The sequence below is a fragment of the Solea solea genome, chromosome 10 (assembly GCF_958295425.1).
Source record: "Solea solea chromosome 10, fSolSol10.1, whole genome shotgun sequence".
Taxonomy (NCBI): domain Eukaryota; kingdom Metazoa; phylum Chordata; class Actinopteri; order Pleuronectiformes; family Soleidae; genus Solea; species Solea solea.
In genome coordinates, this window is record NC_081143.1 from 24,119,486 (window position 1) to 24,145,092 (window position 25,607).

General features: G+C 39.9%; 3 protein-coding genes across 4 annotated transcripts in view; 1 reads left to right on the plus strand and 2 right to left on the minus strand.

Moving 5' to 3' along the window:
• Positions 1-928: 928 nt before the first annotated feature.
• Positions 929-12,851, minus strand: LOC131466972 (ADP-ribosylation factor-binding protein GGA3-like). The gene is made up of 16 exons (XM_058640618.1): positions 12,695-12,851; positions 11,467-11,551; positions 10,175-10,250; positions 9,563-9,661; positions 5,767-5,890; positions 5,575-5,675; positions 4,888-4,968; positions 4,647-4,784; positions 3,978-4,194; positions 3,694-3,873; positions 3,473-3,534; positions 3,273-3,382; positions 2,474-2,595; positions 2,166-2,335; positions 1,840-1,950; positions 929-1,339 (listed from the first exon to the last, which is right to left on the minus strand). Exons 1-16 carry the CDS (start codon positions 12,726-12,728, stop codon positions 1,235-1,237), a joined length of 1,815 nt encoding a protein of 604 aa, XP_058496601.1. The 5' UTR covers positions 12,729-12,851; the 3' UTR covers positions 929-1,234.
• A 1,628-nt stretch (positions 12,852-14,479) lies between these two features.
• Positions 14,480-20,540, minus strand: ears2 (glutamyl-tRNA synthetase 2, mitochondrial). Its single transcript, XM_058640619.1, has 10 exons — positions 20,163-20,540; positions 19,163-19,318; positions 18,738-18,927; positions 18,147-18,297; positions 17,597-17,918; positions 17,373-17,481; positions 16,776-16,929; positions 16,562-16,692; positions 16,329-16,470; positions 14,480-15,186 (listed from the first exon to the last, which is right to left on the minus strand). The coding sequence occupies exons 1-10, from the start codon at positions 20,338-20,340 to the stop codon at positions 15,088-15,090; spliced, it is 1,632 nt and encodes a 543-aa protein (XP_058496602.1). The 5' UTR covers positions 20,341-20,540; the 3' UTR covers positions 14,480-15,087.
• A 2,943-nt stretch (positions 20,541-23,483) lies between these two features.
• The window catches only part of LOC131466838 (uncharacterized), a 35,622-nt gene continuing 33,498 nt past the window's right edge, over positions 23,484-25,607 (plus strand). For both annotated transcript variants that reach the window (XM_058640354.1, XM_058640356.1), the window contains exon 1: positions 23,484-23,592. The gene's annotated coding sequence lies outside the window, so the exon portion shown is untranslated. The remainder of the gene's footprint in view (positions 23,593-25,607) is intronic.

Consider the following 25,607-nt stretch of genomic DNA (forward strand, 5'->3'; position numbering starts at 1 on the left):
CACTGCGATATTAACTGGTTCTCATTAATACTGCAGGTCTCTCCGACTTGACACGTGCTGGCAATCACAACAATTAACCCTCCACCTGTTGGGAGGGAGCAATCAATCATGGCTAATTTGACTGTTAAACATGAATAGAAACAAAAACACAAAAAGGATCTTTTAACTGTACAACTATGCATCAAAACAAGAAATGGCAAAAGCCACATTGCGAGATGTGAGTGGATTCTGACCAGATTCTGTAGATTGAATGCAATTATGAACAATTTTCAGCAAAGAAGGCATCAAAAATCTGTTCTTACTGAAGCATTACAGAAAATCAGGGTTTGAGCTTCTAAAACATAAAGCCACAACCTAGTGGTTTTCAAAAGGGGCCAAGACAGTTTGGTCGTTTCATATTAACCTGTCCGTCAACCAACACCATCTCAAAAGGAATTTAACACCTAAAAAAATATCCCTCCCTAACTTGAAACACATGGACTGAACACTGATTATGAGTGTTTTTTTTTCTCTTTTTGATGCATTGTTCTAGAGTTAAAAAAGTATTTATGACACGTGTGTGTGTGCACATCTATTAGAAATACATTTTTGTATACTGTGTTTCCTGATGTTATGTATGATTGACTGCTCCCTCCCCACAGGTGGAGGCTAATTGTTGTGATTGCCAGCACGTGTCAAGTAGGAGTGACACAACGTTTCTGAACTTGAAGGAAAGACTGAAGGCTGAAACGTCAAATCTATGCAAAATGTGTGGTTCTTAGTCATGAGCAGCTCACAAAAGCATCACCACGGCGCGTGAACTCTTTTCACTACACAATACCTTTTTTTTGGGGGGGAAGAAAAGACAGAACTTAATAAATACGTATTGAAGATAAACAAAGATGTTTCCAGTTTCACATGCAGATGTAACCAGCGACAAACACATATCTGTACGATAAATATACCATTTTATCAACAGGCAGCAATTTGCAAAAGAACAACAGCGGACTTATGCCGCTTTTCCACTACATGGTTCCGCCTCGCCTCGGCATGACACGGTTATTTTGCTTTTCCATTAGCGAAAGTACCTGCTACGACCATGTAAGACAAGTGTAGAATACTGAATATCTGAATCAGGGGTTCAATAAACACACCTGAGCTTTAACTGTATTAAAATCTAGGTTCTTAGGTGTCAGGTGCATAGTTTTTCTTGTTTTTTGTTGTTGTTGTTTTTTAATCCAGTGTGAGATTTTATTCAGTGGAAAGACTTCCAGTCTGGGAAGTTGTCAATCTCTCCGGTCTCAAGCAGCTGTTGGTCTCCATGAGTCAGTGTCAGCTTGTAGCGTAGACGCACCTTACACTAAAGAAGAAGAAGAAGAAGAAAAAGCATTGATGTTACAGAAACTGTAGAAACAGATTAAGATGTAAAGGCTATTACAAAACAAATACAACGTTTCAAGTTAAAGCTTTTAAGTTTTACAAAAAGTGTTCTATAGTGATGTATGCAGAACAGTTTGAAACAGCTGCATGGTTTGCTGCCACCATGTTGGCCGTGAAGCTAGAAAAAAAATCCTAATTATGAACTAATTCAATTCTAACACTGCTTATTTGGTGATTTTTGTTGTTGATTATGTTTGCTTCGGTTTGGTCTTTGTCAACAGTAGAGATGTAACATTATTTGTATGCAGTTTCCTTCATCTGAAAACGGGTTCTGACCAGGTTTGACGAGCTGGAGCAGACTAGAAGCACTTATTTCGTCAAACTACTGTACGACCAGGTGTTTTTGTGCAGGTTTGAATGTGACAGAGAGTTGTAAATATTTTAAGAATAGGACTTTATGCACTACAATGTCAAACTCACCCTCTGAGGATTGGCCAGTAGGACGACCTGGGAGATGGCAGGTGGAGGCAGGAGAGGGTTGTACGGAGGTAGATGTGTCCCTGAGGCAGGCTGAAGTCTCACCGACATGGTCTGCAATATACAAATTATAGTGAAAATGAGCATTTTTCACATCAGATATTTGGACAAATCCCAGCACAAGACGCAAATAAGCAAACCTTTATTCTGTTTTTTACTGTGTGCGTCAGTCTCAACAGAATAAGTATTTTTTTTTTTTTAACCATTTAAAACATGCGTTTTCTTCATATTATTTTGAAAGCAGACAGACGGTGACTGCTATTTGTTACCTTAGGAACGGCAGCTTGAAATGTGAGGTCTTTCACATCAACGGCAGAGGTGTTTACTGTGGATATGACGACCACGGCAACGTCTGGACGACCCGGCGGGGAGTCTTTGGCGAAATGGAGAGAGACGTGGACGCCACCCTGATCGTATAACGTGATGGGCTCCAGGTGACCTGACCACACACAAGACAATGACAATGACTTTTAGAGAAAATGTGAAATTGTGTATATACATCATTAAAATATTAGGATGACATTTGTGCCATAAAAAAAACAGCTGTTTTCTCCACGTAAAGTTAACTTAAACATACTGGATCTGATGGAGTCCACAGGAACAAAGACGTGTCTCAGGGATTGCAGTGCAGATGCAGATGTGTTCTCCACTGACACTGCGTTCATTCCGCTGGTGAACTGATGAATTTGAGGGAACGACCTGACAGGACAAGATAAGCTATAAAGGTCAGAGGTCAGAGGACAGCAAAACACAGACTTTAAAATATAAGCAAAATACCATTTTGCGAATTTGTTACACTACATTTTTAAGTTAGTCTACAGTTAAATTAGTATTTTAGATATCTAACAAATTAAATAAAATATTAATGTAGGTATTTACTCCAATAACACATCACTTTTACATTATTGTCATGTCATAGCCTTTGTATTGAATGTCCTGTATTTCTGTTGTACTGTTGTTGTCCTCAGGGGGTCTACAGTAAAAAACATGACCATCCTCTGTGAAGAAAAAAGCAAGTGGACCAACTGACGAGACACAGACGAGAGCAAGCGATCAGTAAACTGCAGACCAGAGTGTCTGTAAGACATTCCAGCGTCATGATGCACATCCTCATGTGACACAGATTTGTTCAGCTCTATTAGCTGCATTAAGACAACCCTGTTCAGCCTTGACATGAACCACAAACCAGGAAACTTAAGACCACTGTTCTTGTGGAGGATACATGAAGCACAGAGCGCCTCAGTAAATGATAGCATTGATACTGTGCTTAAATGTTGGTGTAAAAAACACCAAGAATATATGTGTCTACCATAACTTATCAAAATGTTATTTTTGTTGGCCTGGGAGACATCAGGAAATCTCTGCTTCATCCTTACCCAGTAACAGTCCCGTTTGATATGACGCCGTTTCCTCCACATCCTCGAGCTCGCAGCAGGCCCCTCCCCTCGTTCTGCTCATCATTCTTGTTCTCAAAGTCTTCATTAAACTGACAAGAGAAGATAAATCTGCGTAAAACACACACCTATAAAATAAAAAAAAACTACTTATTTCTAGAACTAGTAGATTCAGGCCACACCTGCATTAGCTCCTCGTAGTACGACTTTGTCGTCTCTCGAGTCTGATTGGACACTTTGTTATCTGAGAAGAAACAACGGAGAGGTGAAACATCTCCAGTTTCCTGAAGATACAATGACCTGGATTGACTGAGAACCTTCACATACAATACACGACGTAATGAAACATTATTCATCAGTGTCCCCTACAGTATAAACCTACTGAGTAGGAATGGAGGGCTACCTAATTTAGTGGGATTTTTTGCGGGTACTAAGTGGATGGCGTTCTCCAGGTGAAAGGAGGGATGCAGTGAAGGCGATTCAAAGGGCGGTGGTGAATCTGCTTTTCTGTGAGACTTAGGAGAGTCCAGTGCCGACAGGTCGATGAGATGGTAGCTCTTAATCTCTCTGGGACTCGTGGGAGCTGCAGGAACAAGAAGAAGCACAAGCAGAATTGAGGTTTAAACAAACACTAGGTCATGAAGGTGTTTCACACAGGGACTACGAAAAAAACAAAAAAACACCTACTACTGCTGTTTTTACTCTTCGCTTCCTCTTCACATTTACTTCTTTCTCTTCCACCGTTGCACTCTTTTCTCCCTAGGCCGTCTTTGTAGGCATTCACTGTGAGCGTCAGCTCGTCGTTAGCTGCCAGGATCTGTGCCAGAGCGGCGTCGTCCTCCATCGTGTCGCTGGCCAGACGGAACAGACTGGGCCTCAACCGGTCACAGCGCTCGTACAGAGTCTGCAGCGAGGACAGGGATGAAAAGAGGGCACAGTTTTGGGTTTAACACTAGTGGTCATCCACCATGATGTCATTTTGAAGCCTTAAAACTGAAATTTTTACCATATTTTAACAGCTTCGGAGTCATTTTACCTCCCACTTCTAAAGATGTGTTTGTGTTTAAACTTAACCCAGTTTAAACGACACTTGAATGCAGCAATCCCCAAAAATGTGTCAAAACTATTTTCTGAATAAACTTGATATTGAAAGGAAACGAAATGTGCCTTACACCATTAAAAGTGCTCAGATAAGGGTTGTTTTTTGGGCTTGATTCAGGTTTGGCCTGGAAAGTCTGAAAACATGTCGTCCAGGCCACTAAATGTGGTTATTATGGTCTACAGTTTAGCTGTTTGGAGTTTCCTCTGAAGTTGAACTTGTGGACGGCCAGTTTTTTTGTATCGTGTTGAACCAACCTTCATGTCATCACTCGGCGGTAGCGAGGTTCCAGTGACGGTGTGCCGGTTCAGGAGCTCTCTAAGCTGCATGGAACAACTCTTCACCTCTTCTAGGGTGGATTCACGCTTCAGTGCTTTCTCTGCCTTTTCCTGCTCCTAACACACACACACACACACACACATGAACACAAAACTGTAACCAGCACATATCAGTATTAATGCAAAGACGTCCATCAGTAGTTTTAAAAGTATTCCTCACCTCCTTGATGGTGCTTTTAATGAGTCTGTTTGCAGTTTCCAGGTCTTCAGCACGGCCACTCTTTAGAAGTCTGGCTAAGAGCTGATGACACACACACACACACATACGCACGCATTAGCAGAATGAAACTCAGAAGTTAAAAATTCCTGTATGAAGTCAGAATTCGGTAAAGCTGCTTTCTCCTTCTATGCACCTGGACATGGACATGGAATGAGCTGCAAAACATAATTTCACTATAGTCACTGCCTTCTTTAAACACATTTAAAGGCATTTTATGGACCGTCATGAAAGAAACATGATGTTGTCTTACATAACCTGTTTGAGGGGTTTCGGCTTAAGGCTCTTGTTACTATGGCCTGCACTTTATTTTATTATATCTGTGAGAGAAAACTCTAATCTTCAGTCAACTTGGAGTTTAATTACTCACATATTCTTAGAACCAGACCTGGTGTACAGTATCAACAGCCATAACCTACAATAAGACACAAACTAGGCGCCTAGGCATCTGGACCAGATACATTATTACTACTTTTTAGCTTTCAAACTCTGTCATGAGTTTTATATCTGAAATGATCTCGTCTCTGTAACTATTTGTTCTATCTATGCTGCTATCTTGAGATCTTGAGTCTCAATGGGACACTTCCTGGCTAAATAAAGGATAAATAAATTAAACACCAATTCACTCACTGTGGCTTTGTCCTCCTGGTCAAAAACAGACTCTGTGGTTCTCTGTGGAGGTGGAGCGATGATAAGTGTGTCTGGCAGTTTGGGATCTTCCTTCACAATCCCTGTAGTAATCACAGGTTTTAATAGTGAGAACGAAAATGTATCTGTGTGAAATCTTTAAATGTATGTAGACGTATGAATATGTTAACTGACCTTGTTTCTTCAGCATGCCGTACGCTTCCTGAATCTTGGGCTCGTCCTTCAGCCACAGCGTCCAGCCGTAGAGAACCTCTGTCAATCTGTCCTTCACCTTCTGAGGAGTCCACGCTCCAAAGTACTGCCCAGAGAAAATCATCCAGGTCAGGTTTTACAATCACACTGTAGCTTTTATGTCGTTAAAATACAAACAATTTTCATTTGTAATGTAAGTAAAGAAATATTATTATTATTACTATTATGTTTCTATACGCCTGAAATATTCTTGTTTTCAAAATAAGATATTAAGACAGTATTGACCATCTCCTTCTTTCTTTTTTTTTAACCTTCTAACATTCAGTTCCTCTTTTTTTTACATTTTATTACAAAACTATAATGGCTAATCATTTTTATAGGATATAGTTCTATCCTCCTACTCTACAGAAGACATTCAATCTCTCTAGAGCTTGAACGTTGTTTATTTATCAGCAAATGTACTTTAGCTCAACACGACCGTACAGCTCCTTCCTCATGTGTGATTGTGGATTTCTTCCACACACATCATGGATATGCGCTCTAAAAACTAAACTAAATTGGTATTATTATTTCAACATAGGTGTATTAATTGTATTGTGTGTTGTATTTGGGCTGTAACTAATAAATATTAAAAATCAAAGTTACATTTTAATCTACTGTATATTATTGATGATGTAATTGTGAGTTTTTGAAAACAATGATCGACATTTTAAGGACCAAACATTTAACTGAATAAAATAATAATATAATAATGAAAATAACTAGTACCGCGCGCGGTTCTGAACGGGTTCGAGCCGACCCACGCGGGTCGCCGTGTGCCACGGCTCCCCGCGTGCCTCGCGCTCTCACCCGTTCATTCACCGCGCGCGGTACTAGTTATTTTCAGTACTAGTTATTTTCAGTACTAGTTATTTTCAGCGGCGTCCCTGCGCATGTCGTTCCAAATTTCGAGGGGGATCGGGCAACGTATGGCAAAGTTATAGGGCACTTCCTGTTTAAAATGGCCAACTTCCTGTTCGGTCAAATGCGCGTCCGTAAACGTGTTCAGGGAACTTCCCTTGTCTTACATATCAAGTTTTGTTCAGATCGGACAATCTTAGAGTTTGCTTCCTGTTTCGGGCATTCCACTTCCTGTTGGGAGGTCATCTTTTGCAGACATGCTCAGGACAGGTCCCTGGTGTCACATATAAGGTTTCGTGCAAATCGGACCACGTACGGCAAAGTTAGAGGGCACTTCCTGTTTAAAATGGCCAACTTCCTGTTCGTCTCTGGAAACATGTTCAGGGAAGGTCCCGTAACTCACATATCTAGTTTTGTGTCAATCGGACAATGTAAGACTTTACTTCCTGTTTCAGCCATTCCACTTCCTGTAGGGAGGTGACCTTTTAAGGACATGCTCAGGACAGGTCCCTGGTGTCACATATAAGGTTTTGTGCAAATCGGACAACGTACGGCAAAGTTAGAGGGCACTTCCTGTTTAAAATGGCCAACTTCCTGTTCGTCTCCGTAAACATGTTCAGGGAAGGTCCTGTAACTCACATATCTAGTTTTGTCTCAATCGGACAATGTAAGACTTTACTTCCTGTTTCAGGCGTTCCACTTCCTGTAGGGAGGTGACCTTTTAAGGACATGCTCAGGACAGGTCCCTGGTGTCACATATAAGATTTTGTGCAAATCGGACAACGTACGGCAAAGTTAGAGGGCACTTCCTGTTTAAAATGGCCAACTTCCTGTTCGTCTCCGTAAACGTGTTCAGGGAAGTTCCCTTGTCTTACATATCAAATTTTGTTCAGATTGGACAATGTAAGACTTTACTTCCTGTTTCGGGCGTTCCACTTCCTGTAGGGAGGTGACCTTTTACGGACATGCTCAGGACAGGTCCCTTAACTCACATATAAGGTTTTGTGCAGATCGGACAACGTACGGCAAAGTTAGAGGGCACTTCCTGTTTAAAATGGCCGACTTCCTGTTCGGTCAACGGCGTCTCCGTAAACATGTTCAGGGAAGGTCCGGTAACTCACATATCTAGTTTCGTGTCAATCGGACAATGTAAGACTTTACTTCCTGTTTCGGGCGTTCCACTTCCTGTAGGGAGGTGACCTTTTACGGACATGTTGAGGAAGGGTCTGGGGTCCCACATACTAAGTTTCAAGTGGATACAACAATCCCTGTTGGAGCAGCATCAAAAACTATAAATGTAATTCTGTCTGCTGTCACCAGGGGGCGCTGTATTTGAAAATGAATATTTTCATATAGACTTGTTCAGGACAGGACTGTCATCAATCCTTGCAAATTTGGTTCAGATCGGACCAGGATTGGCAAAGTTGTAACAGTTTCTTTTTTTAGAATTTTCTAGCACCACCAGGAGGCGCTGTTTTCAAAATGTACCGTTTCAGCAACATAGTCGTCTTCAGCAACTAACCATCTTCAACTATAGCAAGTTTGGTTGGGATCAGATCTTCCATCGCGAAGTTATAAGAGTTTCATTCTCTGTTGTGAAAAATTATTATTATCTCCAATTTTGGCGCCCCCTATCTCGTACGCCATACAATATTTTAAAAAGCTTTTGATAACTTTTGATGCTCAACTCGTCCACATTGATCTCACCAAGTTTGAAGGTGATCGCACAAAAGCTCTAGGAGGAGATAATTAAAATACCAGCTGTCATATTGTCTGCTGTCACCAGGGGGCGCTGTTTTCGAAATTGAATATTTTCATATAGACGTCTTTAGGGCCGGACTGTCATCAATCCTAGCAAGTTTGGTTCAGATCGGACCAGGATTCGCGAAGTTGTAGCAGTTTGATTTTTTGTCCCAAAAATCCGACTTTGCGTCGTTGCCATGGCAACACCGTTAAACGATTTGTCGTCATATTGATCACGCATCATCTACCATGTGTTTTGACTGTTGTCACCAATTTTGAGTGCGGTACGATTATCTGTGTAAAAGTTATTCATGTAATCGTAAAAAAACTTTTTTTTGGTGTATTTTCTTTCACCACAAGGAGGCGCTGTTTTCAAACTTCACCGTTTTTTCATAGACGTCTTCAGCCATGGCCCATCATCAATCATAGCAAGTTTGGTTCGGATCGGACCTTCCATCGCAAAGTTATAAGAGTTTTAATTTTCTGATGCGAAACATCAGAATCATCACGAACTTTGCCGCCCCCTATCTCGTGCGCCGTGCGACATTTGAAAAAACTTTTGATACCGTGAGCTCCTCAACTGGTCCACAGGGACCTCACCAAGTTTGAAGGTGATCGCACGAAAACTCTAGGAGGAGTTAGTTCAAATACCATTGCTGCGAATTCGCCAAAATCGCCAAAAAATCGCCAATCAACCCAAGATGGCGGATTTCCTGTTGGGTTTGGATCATGGTCATAATGTAATTTTTTCTTCATCCTGACCCACTACACATGTGTACCGAATTTCGTGCATGTGCGATATTTGTGTTGGTCATGGTGAATTTGGACAGGTGGCGCCGCACTTATTGGCCCCTCCCACATTCAATTTTCGACGCACATTCCCCGAACCTTTTTCAGACGTAAATTTACACCACGATTGATGCGGTCACAAAAATTGGTGAGTTTTGGGGTATGGGAAAGGCCTCAAAAAGGCGATTTACTTTAAGGAATAATAAGAATAATAATAATAATAATAATAATCCTTCCAGTTTCAATAGGTTTCTTGCAACCTTGTTGCTCGAACCCTAATAATATATAGTATGTCTTTTATATCCTATTTTGCTTATACAGCTGTCTCTGTCCAATTAACGTTTACCTTTGGTGTTAACACTTTGATGAGTTCATTCAGGAACCGAAACTTGGCGGCCTCGCAGTGGAACCTCTTTCCACAGTTGTTCATACACGCCTCGAGAACCTGGAAAGCACCAAATTAGCACAAACCCAATCATGAAACGTGGGGGGGGGGCTGGGGGGTCAAATATCACATGACTTGAGGCACATGAACCAGAGACTGCCTTTGTTGCACACTGAAGCAGCTTTCTTTAATGTCACAGCAGAGTCACACACCACACTAAAAAACACAGGATTAAATCTCTCATGTCACCACGTGATAAAGGCTGAGTGATCGGATCACATCTAAAACAAAGACACTGGTTCTGAGTGAACAATGCGAGGATAAATGCCGAGTAAGAGCCGTGACAAAGAGCGTTAAATACAAACATGTGTGTGCTGCATGTATGTCTGTAATAAACTAGGATGATTAGTGCTTATTGTGAAGGCAGCTGGCTTGAAAATGAAACATTTCAAATTTAAAAAAAGACAAGAAAACTAAATTTATACAACAGAGAAGAATAATAACAATAAGAACTGTGTCAGGCAGATCCTTGGTGTATTCCAAGGAGTGGCAGGGAGGAGTCTGATTACTTACAGTGAGTGCCTGCAGAGCCTCTTTCTCCTGTGGGGACTGGATTTTGTGAGCGAGAAGGCGAATGGCGACCTGTGGCCTGAAAGCAACAACTTTAACTTTAAAATGTGAACAGGCCAGTTCAAAAAAACTTACGGCTTGTCAAACGTAATTTGTACATTATTATAGATACATTATTTTCAATGGAGACACGTGAAATTATAGTCTTTGTTGACTCTGAAATAAGCTCTGAACAGTCATTTAGTTTTACTCTTTTTTATTTCCCACACGTGTATCAGACAGCAAAGTTGAGGTGAGGAGAAAGACAGCACCTGTGATATTGTCTTTGTTTTAATTGTGTTCCTTTGAGTCATTTATATCCATGAAGCAAGCTGCAGCCACTTCATTCATCTCAGTAGCTCCCAGGTGATGCCAGATGCGACAGAAGTGCAACCACCAACAACCAAGTGCCTTAGTTAATTAAAACTTCAGGTGACTTCCACGCATTTCTCTTTCTAATGAAAAAGCCGCTTACTATTCAGAAAATGTCTGCTTTAATCCTGGTATGCTACAGTGACAGCATGTCCAGCTAAAGTGACATATGACACTTTTCCACTACATGGTCCCAGACCCTGTCTGACACAGCGGCAGGGCTTGTGATGTGGCTCACTTCTCGCGATGGCAGGCTTTCAGCAGTGCTCTCGCTAAATACACCAGACTCCTCTGTTAAATATTGAGATTTTAGACAAGTGTTGAAAACTAACGCCCGTTTTCAGGATTCTTAAGTCTTTTTAACTGATCTACAGTCATCGGCATTGTTCGGTTTGATTCTTGTGTCGGACGTCACATTTTAGTATTGGCTTAGCTCGCTTGGAAACTCGCCAGAGCAGGTACTAAAAGAAGTACTATGTACCAGGTTCTATCGCTAATGGAAAAGCAACTAGAACGTGCCGTGCCGAGGTGAGTCAAGTCGTCCCGGGACCATGTAGTGGTTTACAGCTTTACAGCTTATACATGGATGCAAGCTGAAAATACAAAGTATTACATTTGTTCCGTTCCTTGCATTATTATAATATAAAAGTATGACTGAGCAGTTTCCCCCTCTCACTCTTACATGAAGATGGAAGTGAGAAGCTGTGGTCGCAACATGGATGTGAAGCAAAAGTCTTTCTCAAAATACCACAGTTGCGTTAACGTTACTTCCAGAAGTTAAACGGCCTGCAACGTCAACTTTAATTCATGTGTTAAAACCAGAGCAGGGTTGTCAAGCAGTAAATGCTCAAACGTGTCAGTAAAGTTAAGTATGTTGTTCTCACCCATCGAGCTCTTTGTTGACGAGCTGGTAGAAGCCCTGGATGCAGTCCCACCTGTCCACCTGGTTGTTTGGGTCTGTGGCCTGGTCTGGAACAAACATGAGGTCCAAAAATAATATATTCACACAATGGACAAACACAGTTAAATCACACATGTGCAAAAACCTGTGTGTAAAATATTCACGGCCAGAAAACCTGATGGGGAAGTGAAATTTAAAAAAGAACGAGAAAAGAAAGGCTGTCTAGTGTCTACAGTATGATTTACTAAATCACAGAATTCACAACTGTGTGTGCTGAAGTTGAATTTGCAGTATGAGCAACAGCACAGCGACATTTATTTATTTCCATTACTATCAATATGTCAGCTACTTTTTTACAACTAAAAAGAAGAAGAATGGAAAATAAGAAAAAAATGTACTTGTAGGTAATAAAACTACTGATAATAAAATTGATTAATAACTCACCATCACAGGACAAAAACGGAATTATTATTAGTTATATATGAATTCTGTTTAAGAACTGTAATGAGACTGAGAGGTCTTGTTTTGCCCTGTCATTAATATTCATTTAATTACATGTAGGTCAGTTCAACTTGAACTAATTAACAAATCAAATCGGTTTCAGGTTAGTTGTCTTTGATTAAGCATATAATCTAGAGTTAAAGAGTGTTATTACGTTATTGTTAGGTGCTAACATTAACTTTTCAGATATCTTTAGTCTTGATATACTGTTGTAAAACTTCGATAAACTTGTTAACTTCTAAATACAGTGTGGTTGTCTTTCGACTTACGTGAAAAAGGTAAAAAAAAATGGAAAAAATAAAGAATAATGAATTAAACTAACTAAAAAGTTAAAAAAATATATAATTTTATATGTTTTCTGGCATCGTGAACGCGCACAGCCAACCACACAGAAGCACTGCTCGAGCACGCGCGCGCGTGCAAACCAACTTCCTGTTAATGTTACTTTTGCTACTTTTTCTGTATCAAAACAAAGTGATTATTAACTTAAGTTAACATAAATGTGAGCGCACGAAAATGCGGCGTGTGTTGCGTTGGCAGTCAAGCGACTGACGGTGAAGGTGACGGACGGACAGACAGACAGACAGACACATGGTCATTATTGTTACGTTAGCCGAGTTCTATATTCTCAACAACTTGTGCATTAAAATAAAAACAAACCGCGCAAAACGAACAAACGTTTTCCTTCATATATGAACAGTTGTACTCACTAAGCCATGAGTCGAAGCTGTCACCCGTCGCCATGTCGTGGTCTGTCTCCTCCAGAGTGTGTGTGTGTTGTGTGTTTATGTGTGAGGAAGCAGTGGAGGTGTCAAACTAGTGACATGTGACACTCACACTGTGTCACTCCGTCACACACTTCTTCTGCTGGTACACCCACCACACCAACAACCCCACCACACCCTCTACATGTACATGTGTTCTGGGCTTTTTTTCACTTTCTCATCTATTTGCTTTGACTTGGTCTAAATTCCCTTTGTGGAAACTTACTTGGAAGTTTTTTCTGTTGCTTACGGAACATTTTCTCCTGCAACAACGACACTGAGGAGGCAAATTAAATTATTATCAATGTATGACATCTGACACATGACCTCAATCATGCCTTTCAGCTGCTGCCATCAGGAATGCGTTTAAAATTGCCTGTAACCCAGAGCCTAGCGTGTCCATGTGGGACCTTAATGTGCATAAGGATTATATTCAGGGAGACAGTATCATTTTTGGTGACTCTGTGTGTGTGTGTGTGTGTGTGTCTGTGCTTCTGCACTTGCTTGCTAATATGAGCAACAGCAAGAATTTTGGATTTAAATACGCAACCTCTTAATCTGGAATCACACACTTTAATGTTGCGCCACAATCAGTTACACATGTAGACCGACAGAGGCTTGTTGCATGAATGGGGTGAAGTCAAAGTCATCTTTGATTGCCTTGCGTTTGCCTGTAACCGTTTTCTCTGCAAGTCGTTAGCATTTTGTCTCACTTCCAAACTGGAGAAATTAGTAGAATGTGGCCTACACTCTAGTGACCCATTAGAAGACTATGCTCACAAAGGGTCACTGAGGACAGACAACACCCCATGTCCATGATAAGAAGGCAAAGATATGTTTTCCCCAAACCTCATTTATAAAAAGAATATTTTTTAATATTTAATAATATTCAAATCCCCAAACTTTGATTTATCCTTTCCAGGCTACCTGGGTACTATGTGGGTTCTGAAGTGGGCCCAACATGGTCCAGGTTACTGAAATCATATGGCAGTGTTTCACAACCCTGGTCCTCAGGAAACAATGCCCTGCATGCTTTAGATGTTGCCCTGTTCCAACACACCTGATTCAAATGAATGTCTCGTTATCAGGCTTCTGCAGAGCTCGATGACGAGCTGACCATTTGATATATATATATATATATATATATATATACATATATATATATATACACACATACATATACATACATATATACACATAAATATATATATATATATATACACATATATACATATATATATACACACACACACATACACACATATATACATATACACACACACACTGTATATTTTAAATAATCTTAACTATTGTTGTCATTTTAACAATATACAATATAAAATACGAATTTGAAATGGGAAATACAATTTGAGCTTGTACAATTCATATAGATGTTTGGAGATCTACTCACGCTTTCTCTAGAATTACAACAGATTGTGGAACATGCCATTCTTCTCCTTGAACGAACACAATGAAAATATACATAACAAATAATAAAGACATTTGGCCTTTGATTATTCCAGATTTAAGGACCTTGTGGAACAAACCAAAAGCAGGAAGGTCCTTAAATGTGGAAAAAAAACAAACCCAGAGAGTGAAATGAGCATTCATTTGAGAGTCCATCATGAAGGACAGTCACATCTATTCAGACCTCCCATTTAGCATTATGCGTATTTCCTACTTAATATCACATGCTCCAGATTAAAAAGGACAAAGGAGAAGACAAGAAAACTGAGTGGACACCAGCTGGGATGGCTTTTCAGTATGAAATCTGCAAAACGTCAAGCAGTCAAAAAACAATTTTACATAATTTATAGAAAACTTAAATGCAGCAAGGGGCTCCTTCTTCAAAAAGGAGACATGTGACAGTTAAAGTGACAGCTAAGCAGTTTTTATAAATGATGCATTAGAGTCAGCAGGGATGGAAATCATCCGACATGTCATTTGTGGTGTTCTACTTTTTACAGCTTTCTTTTTGTGTCAGTCTTTTTAACAACAGGTGTTGTTGAATTGTACATTTTCCCCGTTTGACTGTGCGACACATCTGCAAACCAGAGTTCGTTAATGTTTTCCCGAGCTTAAGCAAAAAGATCATTTACATAAAAAAATATCAAGGTACTTCCCGCTCCTTGAGTCCCTGATGTCACATGATCCTGCCACTTCTCACACTGCTGAATACAAACCAGCTTTGTCACTCATTCATAATAATTCAAGTCTTGTTTAACTGTCACCATTTGGGCCGCAGTTCATAATTTAAAATGAGTTTTGTTGTGGTAGGATCAAAAGTGAGGATTATTCACGTTAACCTCTCCAGCTGAGGTTGACCGTCGCTCCAGGCTCTAACTCGTCGTCCCCGACAGCAGCAGGAGTTTCTGGAATCGGTGGCTGACCTCTGCTGGACCCAGAGACACCATCATCTCGGCCACACTGGGACCTTGCTGCAGGTCAGAGGGAGAACAGCAGATCAGGGGGGTCAGTGAAGTAACACAGAGCACGATGGATGACGCAGCAGGTGCAATCACAAACAACTTCCCCTTTCCATAGTTTTGCAATTTAGTCTGAGCCAGTGTGATATCGTTTCAAAATATGCTATTTTCAGTGTTTCAACGATAAGCTCATAAAGGGACATAACAGTGCGACAGACAGTCCGACAGACAGTCCAAGCCTCAAAATTCTGAACTCAGTTCTGAAAGTAAAACTGCAGAAATGAAAGTTGCAAGTGTGACATAAAAAAAATGATCAGAGGATGTTATTATTTCCTTTGAAACTCAAAGTGATACTGAAATAGTACAGAGCAGGTGCTCTGCACGAGGAAGATCAATGATAATTATGTAAATAATAAGTGAAGTAAAAACAAACAAGATTATCTTTACTTTGTTGACTCAGGAGAGCGGAGAGTCAATCTCACTGAGACACACAAAGGCTCAGACAGTCTTGTGGTGTGATTTGTGCTCTGGTTGGTTTATACTGAAGTGTCTACTCATACGATTGTAGAAACATGCGACAGCAAAACATGCATATTTTGAATAATATGGGAGGTGGCTCTGACTTTAGCAAGGATAGACAACTGATTTTTGTCATTATTAATCATTAATTCTCTAACAACCTTTCAGTATGATGTAAATCGCCACATGTCCATGTCAGTTCCAGCATTAGCAACAATATGGATTTAGATTTGAGTCAATATTTTCAAGCAACACTTTATGAATTGAGCAAACAAAAACCATATGCGCAAAGAACAAGTAAGGGGAGCGCAGATGCTCGGAGTAAACAAAATTCCGATCATTGCAGGCAAAAAGTGTATTATAACAAATAAAATACAATATTCTTGAATGATTAAATTGATATTTTATTTGCAATTTGTGTATTTTGGTTTTGTGGTTCATTTTGTTTTAGCTCAAGTGCTGTTTGCTTCTTAAAAAGTGTTGCTTGCTTCATGAAAAGTGTTGTTTGAAAATACTGACACAAATCTCATTCCATTCAACAACTGCCTCTACTACTGCTGCAAAGTAGAGGGTGACCCAATTGATTGTTTGAGCATCATCCCTAAAAAAAACCAAAACATGACGTGTTCTCGTACCTGCAGACCACTGAGAGCCAGACGCAAGAGCTTCATCACTTCTCTGTACTTTGTGGCTTTGGTCTGTTTGGACAAAGTCTTCAGATCCTTACTGAGCTGATCCAGGTTCAGGTTCAGCTGCTCACGTCGCTCTTCTATTAATCTAAATGCAAAGACAAAAAGGGTTTTTGTCGACCTGCTACAAACAATTGATGTTTAAGTTTAAAAAACAAAAAAGAAAAAATATGACATACTTGAGCACCAATGAGGCAATGTGCTGGGCTTCGGTTGTGAGTGATGTCACCTGCTGGCTGGAGAAGGAAGGACGTACCCACAGGTAAGAATATTCAGGACTTACGAGCTCCTTCAAGGAGGAAATGTGACCCTGTAGAGAAGGGAAGTGTTCCAGTACCTGCAAATCTTACAATAAATGCGTATTTCTGTACAATCCAATGTCCTCGCGTTTACCTTGCGAAGACACAGCACCCGTCGGATGTAATCTTCACGTAGGACGTCTTCGTCATGGATCTCTGCTGCAAAGGTCTGGCGGATTTGAGCCTGCAGGTCTTTGATCAGTGAGAGGCACTGCTCGTCGTCGTCAATCCGCTGCTGCAGGTGGATCCTGAACTGACAAAATAATAACATTCAACTGTTTTGGTTTTGGTACCTTGCCACAGCATTAATTCTTGGAAAGTTTTTTTGTCAATGCTGTGCTACAGTTCAGTTCAGTTCAAGGAAACTGGCTTAAAATATCTTTGTAGCAGTGTTTGATGGAAGTAATGATTCTTTATTGATTCTTGTACAATTTTAAAATATGAAAGTATCACTAATATTTTCCAAAAACTAGGGATGAGCTTTTAAAGCAAAAACACATTATCTTTTCAATGTATTCACCAATAGTCACCTTAACTGCTTGAATTTTTATAATCGAACAAAAAACAAACACCTATGCATTTCAGTGACAGATAAACCGAGGCAGATAAACAGTCAGACAGACATCCGTTATGACAAAGAAAGCAACAGACGTAAAAAATAAACAGGAAATGAAGAGAGTGAGACACTTGCCTGTTGAACTCTGGTAGTTTTTCCAGGTCTAACAAAGCTGAATGAGTTGTGATCTTTGAAGGATTAAACTCAGAGATCAGCTCGTCAATCTTCCTGCCCATTCGACTGGCTGTAAGGAAACACGACGACTCGAGTCACACAAATATTCTCAAACTTTCAGAATGATTTCACTGTCGCTTATTCATTTTTTTTCCATTCTCTGTTACAACGTCTCAGTCACTCACTGTCAAATCCAGACCCACAGTTGGTGGTGATGTCCAGCAGAGTGTCGGGCAGGACGCCGTCTCTCTGGAAGCTCTGGATGAAAATGTCCCCCTGCCTCTTGGACAGTTTACTCCCGTCTTTGTTCAAGAGAAGCGGCAGGTGTCCAAAGGTGGGCGGTTTCCATCCGAGAGCGCTGTACATGAGGAGATGCTTGGAGGTGGAGATGAGCCACTCAGAGCCTCGCAGGACATGGCTGATCCTCATGTGATGATCGTCCACGATGTTGGCGAGGTGATAGGTGGGGAAACCGTCTGCTTTGATCACCACAGGGTCTCCCTCCACCTAGAAGAGAACGCAGACCATACCAAACACGGGTATATTAATTTTCTACCTATAAAACCTCCTTAATTATAAAATGATAAAGTCTGAGGAATAAATAGTCCCCACACCTAAACTGATGTGTGACTCTATCCTACATCATTCATTCAATGATAATAGAGACATTAAAAGGAGACGTTTTGCATGCTGTGCATTCTAAAACCCCAGAAGAACAACTGCCAGAAAACTGACCTGAGCCACCTCATGACGATTCCATCCAAAAATCAGATCCTGAAAAGGCTCGACGCCCTCCTCCAGGCGAAACCTGATCACATGAGGCACTCCCTGAGCCACCTTCTCTTGGACCTGATCGGCCCGAAGGTGACGACACCTGTTGTCATACCTGCAGAGAACAGCAAATGGGAACAAACCCACTTTAAGTCTAAATAAAAAATGATGTTGCCTGGCCCACACTGGAGGATAATTAGCTAGATTTCGGGGCCTGATCTGGCTCTTCTGGGCCGTCCAATTTGAGGCTGGTTTTAACAGATTATCCTGCCAAATTATCTGTAGTGTGAGGAATTGACAGACGATTTACTTGCTTGTTTATTGTGTCCTACAACTGTACCAAGAACTAACTGACAATGCCAACAGTCTGCCTCCGTGTCTGTTTATATTCTGAAGTTTCTGTGAGATCCCAAATCCCTGGAAGTATTAAAATATTGAAAATTGGCTACAAAGCTCAAAATCCTCTAGCGTGGGGCAGGCCTTAGTCTGGTCATCTTTATGTCTGTGAGGAAAAGAACAAAAACTTTGTAATCATTCAAGGTGTGTTGTTGTCACCTTGGAGTCTGTCCACTCCTCAAAGCCTCTTTTTTCAGCAGCTCAAGTCTCTGTGAGCTGCAGAAACAGTAGTAGGCGTGACCGCTCTTCACAAGCTCCTGAGCTGTCTGACTGTACAGGTCTAATCTCTGAGACTGCAAATATGGACCCACCGGCCCGCCTCGACGAGGACTCTCATCTGGAGGGATACCTGGCAGATGTGAAGACAGGGATATGAAACTAGTAAACCTCACCAGCTGTGAGAAATATCTAGCCTGCTACTTCATGTGTGGGTGCAAAATGGTGCTTCTCTTCTTTGCAATTATTGATTAAATGTTTCAGGCATTTCAATCAAGACCCATATGGCAACCATCAACATATAAAAGTGAAGATAATGCGTGGTCCTTTGTGTGCACTGCTTGTTAGTGAACTTGTTAGTTTCCTACCAGCCCACTCCAGCATGTCCTCGATGGACTCCGCTGCTCCTGGCACCAGTCTGCTCTGATCCGTGTCCTCCAGTCGCAGGATGAAGGCGCCTCCATGCTTCTTTGCAAAGATGTAATTGTAGAGAGCAGTTCGGAGACCGCCAAGGTGTAAGAAACCTGCAGCACAGAGAAATAAGTCGCTACATCAGGCTGCTGATGCTGAATATCAGTTGAAAATAAACCAATAACACTAAAAAATATCTGCTTCAGTTCAAGTTTTGTGGTCATTCTGTGTGTCACAGTGCGTTTGTTAATAGACATTGTGCTCATTTTGTGTCCGCACGTGTTGTTGTCATATCTAAAATGAATATAAGAGGTCAATTAGTATTGTATTGTATTATATCATAATTTGGGATGCCAAAGTATTTATTTATAAGAGGGCACAAGCACAATAGGGCTATTCCGAGCAAACTAAAGGGACCTTCTTTTTAACCAGAAAACAACATTATCTTGGTTTTGTCAGCATTTAATTCTAGTCTAAGGTGGAACAGTTGAGACTGAGTGATGTCAGTGGTACAGTGGTTTTTGATGTAGACCTGGTCCAAAGTGGTCCATATGCTGGAAAAAACGGTTTGTATGTATTGCATTTTCACAAATGGAATAAAGGTTTCACAAATCAGAGACTGTGTTTTTATGAATTTTCAGGGTCTGTAGGATAATCAAGTCCAGATTTGAGAAGTCTATGTACAGGGGTTTTTGATGTAGACCTGGTCTAATGAGGTCAAGGTATGAAACAAAAACGGTTAAGAAGTCAAATGCTGACTGCAGACGTTCAAATACAAGGGCAACAGTGCTTGCACAACAATAGTATAGTATATTATTATACTACTTTATATTATAGTATATACTAGTATACAACTGCATAAAGATGTACCCACGTACAATGCATCACGTAAGGTTTTAAATGTGACAAACTGAGGCCACACCTGTGTAAGACATGTATGGGACCGTGAGGACTCACCTGTGGGACTGGGCGCAAACCTCACCCTCACCTCACCCTCGACCGTGGAGCAGTATCGTCTAACGGTGGCGTTTCGCCGGTGTTCACTCGCCCGCCTGTCCCCGGGACACGGTAAACACCTCACGGTCACGGCACCGTTCAGGTCACACCGCAGAAAACACCGCCTCAGCCACGACATGGCGACACAGCGACCCGAGACGTTTCACCGAGAGGACGGGCACGAGTTTAACGATCACGACGGTCACCGGAACTTCATGTTAGAAGAGAAAACAACAACACGGAAAGAAAACTTCACGCGTAAGCTTAACAGTTCCTCTAACATGTGTTAATGTTTGGATCAGACATGTTTACTCATATTTTTCGAATGTTAAATACACGCTGGCAAAGCCGCGTATCGGTGCGTTACTGCCACCTACTGCACTGGAGTATAAAGCAGTTTGATCAACAAAAGACTTATTTTACTCCTATCTGTCGCTCGTAGGAAAGCAATATTGTTTTGAAACAATCTTATGTGTATTATGTCTTTCCCTAAAATATTTCCCATATTCTGTTGAACATGTTTTTCGTGCATTGAATGAAACAAGACGAATTGAACATCCACAGATCGCACACTGCCATCCAGTGGACATTGTTGTTACTACCTTTGATAAAGCGGTAATTTCCTCTAATCCAGGCATGTCCAAAATCAGATTTATAATCCATAATGCACTCATCTCATATTAAATCAAGTTATCTGACTCCAGATGTGAGAGAAGGTCCTTGCGTGGCTTAGATTTGGTTTCATTTCCATTTAAAAATAATGATAATTGCGATAATGAAAATGAAACTATTATAAAACAGTGCATTTGTATGTAAATGTTACTGTTAAAAAAAATAGTCTGGTGACCATTGAAGCCCCCCCAGAAATCTTCACATTATCAGATCGTAGCTAGAGTCTTATTAAATGCCTGTTAGTTGGATTCATTGCCAAGACAATGATCGAGAGAGAGTGCCATAATATAGTGGCTGAACATCCAAATATTTTAATTACATTTTTATATTAAAGAATCATGAATCTAAAAGGTCGGATTTTAACCTAATTTTTACTATCTGTCATAGAGTGAATAAATTTATCTCCCAAATGATTCCTGATTATTCCTGTTCTTTACTCAGTTTAGCTTCTAGAGATATACAGCTATTCATCACATGTAGTGGTAATAATAATAATAATAATAATAATAATAATTATAATAATAATAAAAATAACAATAATACACTTTATTCGTAAGCGACTTTCAAACAGGTCACTTTACATCTTATATAAGAAGATAAATCAAAAGTTAAGATAAAATAAAACGGAGAAATTCAAACAGACAAAAGTTAAGAAAATAAAATGGACGAATTGAAAAGTTAAAGATAAAAAAAGTTAAGATAAGATAAAACAGACAAACTGAAAAGTTAAAGATATAAAAGTTAAGATAAAATAAAATGGACATATTCAACACAGTAGATGGAGTTTAAAATGCAAAATACAAAAATTATGAATGAATAATTCTTTCAGTTATATTTGACTACGTGTGATTGTCTTAAATCAGACCTGTGAGTTACAGCAGGGACACACAGTACCTGTCATGGTTGTGAACTGGTATTTACAGTGGAATATTTTGTAATAGTTTCCAGTAACATGTGTCATTATGTGTGTGAAGAGTCATCCAGGTCGCAGTCATCTTGAGCGAGCTCAAGTGAAGTTGAATCTGTAATCAACTTCATCTTAAACGCAAGAAAGTGCAAACTCTTGTGATTCTGAAGACTGAAGATTCCTGTAGTGTAAAACTACACTATAGACACTACTGATTACTGATTATATACTGCAGGTTGGTCAGTCTGTACAATGGTGAAGTCGCTCCCTCACTATGTAATGGGTACAGAATTCAGTTTCAACTAAACAAACCAGTTTAACTAGGTGTGCATGTGTTTGTGTGTGTGTGTGTGTGTGTGCACATATACATGACACATCATTTTTCAGTCTTGCTAAACAAACAATGGCTTAAAAGGAGAATGGGTCATATTTAAAAGGAAGTGGACAATACCGTAGTTTATTTCCTGAACAAAGTGACAAACATAATGAAATTGAATTGAAACAATATTATTGACATCTGGTGATAACCTGTATTTAACCCTTAGTGGTCACACGGCACAGATCAGTGTACAACAGGTGCACCTTGGTTAATTGGCGTGGGAATAATCCACAACACACAATACACAACACGTTTTAAGCTTCTTAAATGTGAATGATTTCTGGTGTCTTTGCTCCATGGAAAAAGGAATCATTAAAACAGAATAGTTTTTTGGTTTTTGGATAAAACAAGACATTTGAGAAAATAATCCTATATAGCTACTAGGTTTGAGAAAACACAGATCAACATTTTCTGACATTTTATTGACTAAACGATTTCTCGATTCATCTGGAAAATAATCATCAGATGAATCGATTATGAAAATAATTGTTAGTTGCAGCCCTACTGTGAACATAACTGCCAAAAAACACTGGTTATGTTCTGTAATATATCTTAATATGGCCCCTCCCTCGATCATACGCCACAGTTAACTATCACAGTTAAACTATGTTTGTGATTGTGCCTTGGACTGGCTGTGATGTGAACGCACCTCAACCAGTCTCCTGCAACAGTCACTTAAAGGAATACTTCACCGACCAGTGTACAGTATGTGCTATTTGATGTTATAACAAGCTGCTATTTACCGCAGACTATGATGTCTCACATGGAGGCTTTGACGCAGACGGGAGCACGGAAAACAGATTTTGGTGACATCCAGTGTCACCGGCTCGCCTGGAGTAATGTTTATAACCTGTAAAAAAGACATTTTGTTGAGTGTTTTTGGTGTCCACACGTACTGTGATTGTTTTGGGTGTGGCGTAACCACAGAAAGAGAGTAAGGGTTTGTTTTAATAGCAAGTGGCTAAACAATGAAAAATAAACCCATAATAAATGGCCCGACCACGACATGATCAGCTGTATCAAATGTCACACATTGTGTAAAATCTGAAAATAAACACTTATTTTAAGAGGTTTAACCCTTTGGACATGAATCAGGTGTCTTTCTTTCTTTCACACACAAGTTATTCTAAGAGACAAAGGCTGGGGGGGGGGGGGGGAATATTACCCACGAATACAATAGTTGCAGTGTTGTACACAGGAAAAATAACAGATGAGCAGACCTTGTCCTGCCCCCTTGTGCTGAAAACAGGAATCCGAATACATGATCACATGTGTTGTCATTATAAGACAACACGCCCTTCAGCAGCTTACTGGTTCACCTGTGTCTCAGGTTTCGAGAGAGAGCGAGAGAGAGAGAGAGAGCGTGAGAGAGAGAAAGTAACCTCAGTACTTCACAACACCTGTTAAGACTCCAGCGATACAGACACAATTTGGTAAGAGATTTAGCTTTGATTTTATGTCATCATGTCATTCTGTCACTGCTATCTAAAGGATCACATGACAAGCTTTTTGATCTCATTTCTACCTGTACCTGCATTTACAGTACTGCCTTTGATTCATGTTTATATTCCTATTAAAGAGTTAAAGGAAGGACAACACAGCCTTTTTAAAAATATATATTATTATAAAGTGTAGAGATTCTGTGTGATGAATATGAGCAGATGAGGTACCACTTTAAGTGACTGGTCTTTTTTTTTCTTGTTCTGAGCGTGCACATGCTACATGCCGGATGGGGATTCCAGCTGAGGGAATAAGACCTTCTGTCTCATTAAGCTGAGTTACAGAGAGTTCATACGTGTAGGAGTCCCTCTCAGATGAGGCACTCTATCGTTGCATCTTTAACCATGGCAACAAAGAGTTGTGTTCAGAGGAAACGATGACTTGCAACAGATACAATCAGTGACGGAAGACTGCGGCTGATATTATCTTTGTTTTCATATTTGTTGTTTAATTTAAAAGTGATACAGAAACAAATTTAAAATTTAATTCAGCTCATAGTGTTCAAAGGGGAATTGTTGTGCATCCTCTATTGTAAAATGTATTCTGTGACCATGTGTGCGGCTGAGTAATAGGGTGACGGGTGATGCCATTCATGCGGCCTTATTGGACAAACATTGTGAAATGTTTTTTGCACTACTTCTTTGAAGTGCCAATGTTGTACAATAGCAAATTTGTCACAAAGAACCTCAGAAGTGTTTGTCTTTTAACTGGCAGACGTACAAACGCATGTGTTTAATGGGTGACCCAGAACAAGCACACAACTTTAAACCAAATATTTGTTTTTACACAGGCACGTATATATGTTTAAATAATGTCATCGATGGGGTGAAAGTGTTGTGGGAAATTAAAAAGCCTTTATGTGTAGTTGATACAATCGTAAAACAGTCACACAGAATTAACTTTGTCTAGTAAAAAAAGATTCATATCACACAATCATACTCAAAAAGCTTCTATTCAGGGAAAGACCTTCCTGTTTAATGATGATGAATCAATCATCATAGTGTTTCATTGTTACCTCCAACAAGGTTATGATTTATTTTTTTATGTATGTTCCCATTAAATGTTGGCAAGAATCTACCAACTGGACTGATGTCGTCAAGAAACAATATCAAATAATCAGGAAATACCCATCAATGGAACCCCCATCAATTTAAATTTAACACAGGTCTCTAACAAGTCTCCTTTTAACAAGTTCAGCAGCATTTTTCACAGCAACATCTTAAGAAGTGTGTGTTGTTGGAGAGCTACTGTATGTGTGTGTCACTTTTGGTGATTTTCAATCGTCGTTGTTGTTGACGTTATTATTTTGTCTCTGTCTTCGTGAACCAAAACAAACGTAGCATTATTTGTGCGCTGTGTCCTTCGTCTGATAACAAAATCTGTCATCTGTCAAACAATACTATCAAAGCTGTGTGTGAGTGAGCATTTGTGTGTGTACAGCGGCAGTGCAGGGGCGTCAAACATTGAACAAGAAAAACGAAAGTAGAATTCACTTCTGAAACCTATGGTGGACGCTTCTTTGTGTTTTCAATCGCATGCCAACCTGTTTGAAATTGTGGAAATTCTGTCCACTTTAGTTAAAATATCCCATGAAGTGATATTATTAATAATAATGCAGATAAAAGGACCCACCTTTTTTTCTTTTTTTTTTTACCATTGTCATGTGCTTCTTTTGTCTATTTTTCTGTGGACGTGGACAGTGTCAAGTTTCAGCATTCTTTCATCAGTTTGGTACTATGGAAAAGGTTATTTATCAGCCACTCCCTGATTCCTATCATGAACATCTCACTAAGACTAAATGACTTAAGTTTTTCACACACAAGAAATTTATTTAAAAATAAGACAGCTTACTTTGGTTAAATAGTAAGCATTGGTAATGATTTAATGAAGGAAACACTTGAAAACACTGTTTGGAATAATTTATTGCCGCTGATTTACCTTTGTTTGT